Source organism: Pogona vitticeps, chromosome 9 (assembly GCF_051106095.1).
Source record: "Pogona vitticeps strain Pit_001003342236 chromosome 9, PviZW2.1, whole genome shotgun sequence".
Taxonomy (NCBI): Eukaryota; Metazoa; Chordata; class Lepidosauria; order Squamata; family Agamidae; genus Pogona; species Pogona vitticeps.
Window position 1 is genome coordinate 26,459,201 of NC_135791.1, and position 8,948 is coordinate 26,468,148.

The 8,948-nt window shown below is 54.0% G+C and overlaps 1 protein-coding gene across 1 annotated transcript; it reads left to right on the top strand.

Moving 5' to 3' along the window:
- The first annotated feature begins 617 nt into the window (after window positions 1–617).
- On the top strand, window positions 618–5,402 carry LOC110075787 (SERTA domain-containing protein 1). The gene is made up of 2 exons (XM_072979613.2): window positions 618–1,200; window positions 3,390–5,402. The coding sequence occupies exon 2, from the start codon at window positions 3,394–3,396 to the stop codon at window positions 4,096–4,098; it is 705 nt and encodes a 234-aa protein (XP_072835714.2). The 5' UTR covers window positions 618–1,200; window positions 3,390–3,393; the 3' UTR covers window positions 4,099–5,402.
- Window positions 5,403–8,948: the final 3,546 nt, after the last annotated feature.

The window sequence follows — 8,948 nt, forward strand, 5'->3', positions numbered from 1 at the left end:
GACTTGACAGGACAGAATAACTACAATAAGAGCCCTCCGGTTTCTGCTGTAAAGCTCTCTGTTCCACCTCTTTCCCCCCCCCCCATGTCTACTCTAATCGTCAGGAGGATTCTGAGGATCAAATGGGGGCGGGGGCGGGCACCGCTTGCCCCGAACCCTTTAAACGATCGCCACGAGGAAGGGTCTCCTCTCTCCAAGGCCAAGCACTCTCTGGGTCTCTTTGACCGAACTTGACTTTGGGGGGAAAAAACTGTTTACGTGAATTTATTTGGCAAAATGCGAAGAAACAAAACAAGGCGAAGCAAAAACAGGTGGCACCTTAAAGACGAAGTATTATATTTTAATGTGAGCTTTCCCGGACACGAGACCCCTTCCTCAGACATACGGGAACAGAACATTCGCGGTTACAAGAGTCGCTCCGTGTTTTGTGCAAAGATCTTTTCTCCCCCCCCCCCCCGCCCTCTCCCCGGTCCACAATCTGGGCACGCACACGTTGTTGCAAACCCACGATCGGGCTTCATCCAGAGGCAAGCGCAGGCAGCGCCTCCCACCCGGGCTTTCTACGTGCAGCGCGTGAGGACAACCCCCCCCCCCCGGACTCGGACGTTCACCCATTTTAAGCGGAGGCTTTGGAGGCGGACCTGATTCGGCTGCTCGTCTTTCAGGTTTTTGAGATTTTCATGGTGATTCGCATGCAAACGGGAGCAACAAGGGGGGGGCGATTTCTGAAATTTGGAAATAGCGGGTCAGGAAGAATTGTACCCCGACTGTGGTCGCGCCCCCCCCCCCCGCCCCCCATCCCGCGCATCCTTTCCTTCGCCTCCCGCTCCCGGGACCCGCTCTGGTCCAGATTGACTGCGAAGTGGCTCCGCTGCGCCTTAGCCAATCGGAGCCAGGGGGCGTGGCCTCCCTCCGTCCGGTCTTTTCCTGTTTGTTTCTTCTTTTCCCCGCAAAGGAAATGAGATGAGTCGCCCGTCCCCCCCTCCGCCCGCCCGCCCACGCGCTATGCAGATAAGGCGCCGAGGCGCGCTTCCCCATTGGCCCGGCGGCGCCTTCCCCCGCCCACGCAGGGAGAAGCGAGCGAGCCTCCGCGCCCGAGGACGGCGAGATTCGATTCTGGAACGCGGAGGGAGGCATGCCGGCTCGTGATTGGCTGCGTCGCGCCTTCCAGACCCCGCTGATTGGCCTCTGAGGATCCGGGTATGTAAATGTCGGGGGTCCCCGAGACCCTCTCCGGGGCAGCGCGCGGGTTCGGCGTCGGGCGCTGCCCCCCCCCGTCGGGCTCCGGGACCGGAGTCTCCGGGCTCGGGCAGGGGAGAGGCTCCGCCGGCTCGGGCGGCTGCGGCAGGCATGAGTCACCCGGCGCTTCCGTGCCTGCCTGCCTGCCTGCCTGGCTGGGTGGCTGCTGCCAAGGAGGGGGAGGCGGCGGCTGGCGGGGCGGGACGGGACGGGACGGGACGGGAAGGGAGGGCGGGCGCCTCTTGCACGCGAGGAGGCATCCCCGAGCCTAGAGCCCCGGCGGGCGGGCGGCCGGGCGGGCAGGGGGGCTCCCCCTCCCTCCCTCCCTCCCTGCCCCCCCTCCGCTCCTTTGGGCGATCCTCGGGCAGAGCGCCCGATCCACCGAGTCCGGACTCCGCTGGCGCAGCTTCGTCCTGCCCGAGGAGGACTTTGGCCGTTCCGCGGACAGGCGAGCCCCCCCCCCCTGCGCGCCGGGCGAGGGGAACGGGTCTCCCCCACGCGCGCTTGCCAGGCGGTCTTCCCTCCTTCCGTGCCCAAGGCAGGCGGCCGGAGGAGGGAGGTCCTTAGGGCGTGCAGGGTCCCCTTCTGTGCCCCCCCGGGGAGCCAAGCAGGCCGGCAGGGTGGGGGCTCCCTCGAAGAGGGTCCCGGCGGGCCGCCTCCAGCTTCCAGAGCTGGCCAAGCGCTGGGAGCCCGCTACGGCTGCCCGCCCCGCCAAAGGAGCCGGCGGTGCCCGGACTGGGGCGGGAGGAGGCGGAGAGGACGGGGCTGAGTTTCCTCCGGCGGAGCCGCCCCCCTCCCCCTCGGAGCCCTTTCCGCGCCCGGGACAGGCCGAGCAAGAAAGCTGGCACCGGGGGGGGGGGGCGGAGGAGGGGTCCTGTCTTTCTCGCTGACCACCCGCACCCCCTGGGCCACTCACCCTGGCCAGGAGGGGACATGAGAAGAGCCCTCATTTAGGGGGAGATGGGCTCAGGAGCAAGGACCTTCTCTCTCTCTCTCAAGTGGGGTTTGTAGTTAGAACAGTCCAGTAAAACTTGGGTGGAAGATCAGAAGCAGGAATTCAGAGGCAAATAAAAGAGAACATGTATTTGTTTTCTTGCTTATTGGGTCAGAGAGGTTTCGTGGTGACAAGGTTGGAAAAGAACTTAAGAGAGCAGGGTTCAAATTGCCCCTCCACCATGGAAGTCATGGGAGTGACCTTGATCTACTTCACAGGATTGTTAGGAGGAAATGATGGACGGGGTGGGGTGGGGTGGGGAGGAAGCTATGTAGGCCTCCCGAAGCTCCCTGAGGGGGAGGGATCAACATAGCCAACGAATAAACAATATCTATCCAAAAAAATAATCAAGGCAGCTTACTGGATTTGAAAACCAGAAGGAATAGAAAGTATAGCATTTTTAAAAAAAACTGCACAAGTTAAAACACAATAGTATTGAAAACAATTGTAAGAGTGTGTCAAAAACCACTGCATCCCACACGTGCTAAAAGCCCTGTGGCAAGACTTCCCGTTCTGCGTGTGAGAATTGAAACCCAGCTGGAGCAGTTGAAAAACCTGTATAAAAAATTCGGCACCCGCCAGTGCAAAGGTCTAGCTCAGCAGCCAGGCAGACGGCCGAAGGTTTTCCTGAATCAAGCAAAGCTTCCTTCAGTTGGCGGCTGAAACATTTCTATCCCACTCTGTAGCCATAAATCTTAGGGTAGGAGTCCTCCAGTAAAATGACCTTAAATGAATATAAAACAGCCACAAAATTATGCTTAAAATTATGTTAGAACAATTCAACCATTCAAATTGAAATTGGAGACCAAGCTGTGATCTTACCCGTGTGTGTCTTTGTGCTGTCAAGTTGGAACCAACTTTTGGTGACCTTAATAGGGCTTTCAAGGCAAGCAAGATATTAAAGGAGTGATTTTATCATTTCCGCTCCCCCACCCCCATGGGCTTCTAGGGCCAAGTGGGGATTCCAGCCCTCTTCTCCAGAGTCGTAGTCTAGCACTCTGTCTAGTACACCACACTTTATAGCTGTTTATTTAAAAAAAAATTGCTGTTTGGCTTCAGGCAGTGCAGAATCTTTGGTTCCCCCATGCGGCCTCTGCCCAGCCGTGTGGGGACTTGGTCCTGACTGTCTCTCTCCTCCTCCTCCTCCTCCTCCCAGGAAGATGTTGGCCAAAGGCGTGAAGAGGAAGCGGAGTGAAGAGGAGGCCGATCCCCCGTCCAGCTCTCTCTTCAGCCTCTCCGTCTCCAAGCTCCACCAGAGCCTGCAACGCATCGAGCCGAACCTCCGGCGCCTGGTGCTGGTCGCCAACACGCTCCGGCGCCTCCAAGGCGAGATGCAGCCAGCGCCGTTAGTCCTCAACGAGGCAGCCCTGCCTGCTGTCGAAGCCAGCTCCGTCTCCCGGCACGGCGCCGGTGGTGTCCCTGCCTGCACTCTTTTGGACACTTGCAGAAGTCCCCTCCCCTCCCCTTCTCCCGCCTCCCACGTGGATGAACTCCTGTTCTCCAGTATGGACCTCTCTGTCTTCTCCACTCTTCTGGAGGACTTGAATGCCACAGAGGGCTTGGGGGACTCCCTGAGCCCTTCCCTCGTGCAGCCGGAAGGTTTGTTCAGTCCAGAGTCCGCACGGACATCCCCCCCAGGCCCTCCCACCCCACTGGAGATTCTGGGCCCTGGTGGCTACCTCCTGGAAGATGGCCTGGAGGACATTTTTGAGGACATTGACACCTCCATGTATGACTCCAGCTTCTGGTCACCCATCAGCCTTCCTGGCCTCAAGGAGGGCTCCTCTAGCCCTGTGCAGGAGAGGTCCGATCTAGCCGACCTTGATTATCTCATGGACATTCTTGTGGAAGCTCAGGAGCTGTGACAGAGGGGGTGACTCTGTGTGTGTGTGTGTGTGTGTGTGTGTGTGTAGAGGAACGGTTCAATTTTGCAGTGGAGCATGTGCATGGAATCCTATGAGATACAGCCATCCTGGGATTAGGGGTTCACGAGTGTTGAATGCTGGAAATGGGTGTAAAGGAAGGGGCAGCCAGTGTCCCTCATGAAGTTGCCACCATGTGTGGCGGAGTGCCTGCATCCCATCTTCTCTAGAGGTGTTCCTTTCTCATGTGAGAAAATACCACCCAACAAAACCAAGCAAACACACCCAGTTTCCAATCCTTCTGCCTCTACTGTGCTACAACCCTACTGCCTTAAGCATCAGAGTCCCTGAAGAAACAGGACAGGGCTGGGTAAAAACAAGTAATCCACATGCTTCTAAATGGCTTTTTGGAGAGAAGGAAGGAAGGAAGGAAGGAAGGAAGGAAGGAAGGAAGGAAGGAAGGAAGGAAGGAAGGAAGGAAGGAAGGAAGGAAGGAAGGAAGGAAGGAAGGATGGATGGATGGATGGATGGATGGATGGATGGATGGAAGGAAAGGAAGGAAGGAAGGAAGGAAGGAAGGAAGGAAGGAAGGAAGGAAGGAAGGAAGGAAGGAAGGAAGGAAGGAAGGAAGGAAGGAAGGAAGGAAGGAAGGAAGGAAGGAAGGAAGGAAGGAAGGAAGGAAGATAGATTCGTCCTTGACTGCTGTCCGCAGCTTCTCCCTCATCTCAAATTGCAGGGAAGTCTGAGTGAAGAACGTAGACATGCTTATGAAACATGTGCACACAAAGTTTGTGCATTCAGACTCTACCTGGGAGGAAGAGTGCTACCTCTTGCAAGGCGAATGCTTGTGCAACTAAGAAGCATACTTCTAATTTACTGTATGAATGCCAACGACCTCCTTTCTTTCTTTCTTTCTTCTTTCTTTCTTTCTTTCTTTCTTTCTTTCTTTCTTTCTTTCTTTCTTTCTTTCTTTCTTTCTTTCTTTCTTTCTTTCTTTCTTTCTTTCTTTAAGACAAGCCATGTATTGTTAAACTGCCTTTGAAATGACCAAATACAGTATATAAATGTTGGAAAAGAACATGGGGTGCTTTACTTGCAATTAGAAACCTCAAGACGACTTCAGCTGGGACAGATCCTTGGGTCACTTCCAGTTCCAGGACCACCTCTCCCATCGGACCTACTTTTAAATATTCACACTTTGCATTGGGGCAGAGTGGGGGAGACTTCAGTGCCTCTAGGGTGAATTTTCCATCTCCAGAATTCACCCAAAATGCAAAGAAAAATTAAAAAGTTTTGAAAACTGGTAATGTTGGTGTTAATTGGGATTGCAACCTGTTAAGAAGGCAAATCCATCACCTCGGAGTCTTCCAGGAGCAGCGGGCTTTGTTGTGGTGTAACAAAGCAGAGTGAGTTGTGGTGGAGGGAAAATGGGTGGGTTCTGGTTTATCCAGACAGAAAGCCGTTAAAAAGCAAAAACAGCCAACTTTCATTCAACAGTGGAAAAAATTAAAAAAGAAAAATAAATTTCTAAAGTCCGCAGGACTGAAATTGGGCAATTTTGCAATTCCCTTGTTAGGATCCTCCAAAATTCTTTTGGAAGATTTTGAATCCTCCAGACGTCTTTGTCAGGGTGTAGTGATGAACTTGGAGGCACCAGGGCTCTTTGTGCCAGTCCCTATAGGTACTCTGCCCCGTATGTAGCATCATCAATTGTAAGCAGCAGGATCAGAGTAAGTTGCCCCCAATGAAGAAGTGGGCCTTTTGTAAAGGTAATGGCTCCTAATTGCCCACTCAAAACCAAACCCCACTCAAACCCCTTGCGTTCCAACAGGAATAGCTTGCAATTGATCAGTCCATCAGTCAATAAGCTAAAAGGTACCTTGAGGCAGGTGGCAGGTGATTTCCAAGCACCCACTGTTTGACTCTGGGGGTCCCAGGTACACTACCTCCTGTATTTGGTGGTATAAAAGCACCCGTCCTGGGATGGAAGAAGCAGAAACATGCCAGCCTGGGCCGGTCTCAGGAGGGGGTTAGTCTGACTCATGCTGCTACTGAATGCTCTGGCAGGCTATAAGGCCGCGTGCTTTGCGCGAGTCCCATGACTTCGACGTCCATGGATATTAGTGTAGGAATAAAACATCCTGATTGGGACCTGCTGACCTTTATGAAGTTTGTGTTATCCCCTGGCCTCTGGCAGAGCAGACCTCCAGCTTTTGCAAGAACTGTTGAAGGCTAACTGCTGGATAGTTCTGTGGTTGAGGTCTCTTTGGCTGTGGAGCCAGGGAGCTGGGAGTTCGATTCCCCCTTGGTGCCTCCTTGGCAAGGGCTGGACTGGATGATCTATAGAGTCCCTTCCAGCTCTGCACTTCCAAGGTAAGCAGAAGAATCATTCCCAGGACATCCGATCTGTTGAGCGTTCATGCTTCATGGAAGAACAAGCAACCCTTCCATGCCGAGTTTTCAAAGCATCCAGCAGAGGGCATTCCTGGGCTAAATTGATTCCTGCCATGCCACTGTCACTCAGGTAAGATTAGTAATGTTCCCTCCCTCATAGAGGCATCATAAAAGAGCTTCAAAGTGCAATAAGGGGTTCCAGATATCCTTGTGGAGCAGCCTTATTGGAATGGAGGAACACACTCCCTAAAGGCAGTGGGAGAGACCAGTTTCCTCCATTTAATGGTGAAACAGGACATGCTGTGTGTGTGTGTGTAAGCCTCAGGGCAGAAGAGCCAAGGAAGACCCCGTCAGCCTGACAAGGACATCTCCAGCAGCTGGGCCCTGTGGCTCCCGCTTAACCCTAAGGTGTCTTTGTGGGTCATCAGCCAAATGTGAGCCCACAGTGTGATGCAACTGCATAAAAGGTTAATGTCGTCTTTGGCTGCACTGGCAGAAACAGGAGCTCCAGTTCGTGGGATCCTGCCTGACATCACCCCACCGCCCTGAACCCAAAGTGACATTGTCTCGGTTTGGAAGGTAAGCAAAGTGGGACCCAATAAGGTCCTGGATGTGGAGGACACCCCCTTCCTCCCGGAAACCCCCAGGGTCCTCCAAGGTCAGGTTTAGAAGGAATTCCAGCCTGAAGCCCTGAAACATCATCGCTACCCAAGTTTGAGCTAAAGGGCCCAAGGCAACCCATACAAGGCAACGTAGGGTGTTCCATTGCCCGGTGGAGGGGCACCCAGAACAGCAAAAGGTCTGGAAGCTAAGTTCAAAGATGAACTGTGAGAAAGCGCTGGGTACCTGTAGCCGGGAGGAGAAGGGCCAAGAGGAGGCAAGACCGCAGTCTTGACATATCTGAAGGGCATTTCCATAGAACAGAGAGCGGAGCTGTCCTCCGAGGAGTCACATGGGCAGAACGTTCGTGGGGGGGGGGCACACAATTGTACGGAAGAGTGAACAGGAACTTCTTATGTTGGAAGCTCTTGGATGCTGGAATAAGTTCCTTGGGAGATGGTGGGTTCATCACTGGAGCCTATTTACCTGTTAGGGGACCCTATAGTTCCAGCCCAGGGGACCAATCGTGGATTGAGTCACCGGGGGTTGGACAAGGTCCTTTTCAACTCATATACAATAGTTTCTCTCTCGCCTTTATAAACTGCCCTCGTCAAAGCAGGTCTGACTTCTAAATGCAGAAGTTTCCACTGTTGATACCACTACCCCTTTGCTGTCTCAGAAAGCAGTAACAAGGTGAGAGTGTGTTTGGGAGAGAAGGTCACTGTGTGCACCTTTACCACCACCACCAAACATGGCCAAAGTCTCCCTAAATTGATTAAGTTGGCATGGGGGGGGGGGGCTGGAAAGCCATAAGAAGGTCTTTCCGCATTGAAACAGAGGAACACCTGCCCTGTTGCCAGGATCCAAGCCTTGGCCCTCAACCAGCTTTGCACCACAGGCTGGTCGGGGGTCTTGACTTGCTCTTCTCTTTCAGCCTCGCCTTTGCTGGCCAGGAGCTGTGGGGCAGGCCCACGGCTCGTCCTTCCACGGAAGCCCTCTCTTGAAGAGGATGTCTGATGTTTATCTCTGATGTTTGACTGCTGCCACAACGGGGGGGGGGGAGGGAGCAGCACGTTGGGAGGGTTATTCTAACTAGGTCTCAAATATAGCTTTGGCTCCCGGTTCTATCTTTGGAACCAGCTCGCTATTCACCCTTGGCCCAGAGAGTCAGGATTTCTCTTGGCTCACTCCTCCTGAGTCTTGGAACTGACGTTTGCAATGGACGTGGTGCAAAACGGCCAAGGGGCCCTGCTCCTCCTGAGAACTGCAGGTTCTCCCTCTGAAGGCCCCGAAGAAGCTGCTTCTTTTCTGCTCTGTCTTTCGGCACACGCCCATGTCCAAGCCTCGCTTGCCAGCTGTGCTTCTCCGATGGGCACAGCTGCCACCCGTTGGACCGAAGAAGCCAAACTAGCATGAAGGTCTAAAGTTGTGGATGTTTTTAATATTGCATTTTAATAATGAAATGGGTTGCAAAATCCTACACGGTTACGACACTTGCATGTGAAAATATTTCTTTGGGGGTTTAAAGCCTTGCAACAATAAGGGAATTTGGAGTTAATGCCTGGCAAGCCGGCCAGCCCCCACGGACGGACGGACGGTCTGGGAAGCCGGTCCAAATACCTCAGTGAAAACAATCTGCTCATTTGGCTCTGTGCCAAGAGGCGAGAGACCGGGGAGCTTGCCCTTTAATTACTTGCAGGGGTGGGTTGAGGGTCCGCGCCCTCGGCCCAGGTGGAGGCTCTGGCAGTACAGGCCACGTCCTGGGAACTGTTTAGGGGAACGTGGCTCCCAACAAAGTAGCCGTCTTTGTGCAAGCGTATTAGATCAACTCACACAAACAACCTTCAGAACACGGCCTA

Excerpts from the sequence above, each read along its gene's own strand:
- LOC110075787 (XM_072979613.2), top strand. The coding sequence starts at position 3,394 with ATGTTGGCCAAAGGCGTGAAGAGGAAGCGGAGTGAAGAGGAGGCCGAT.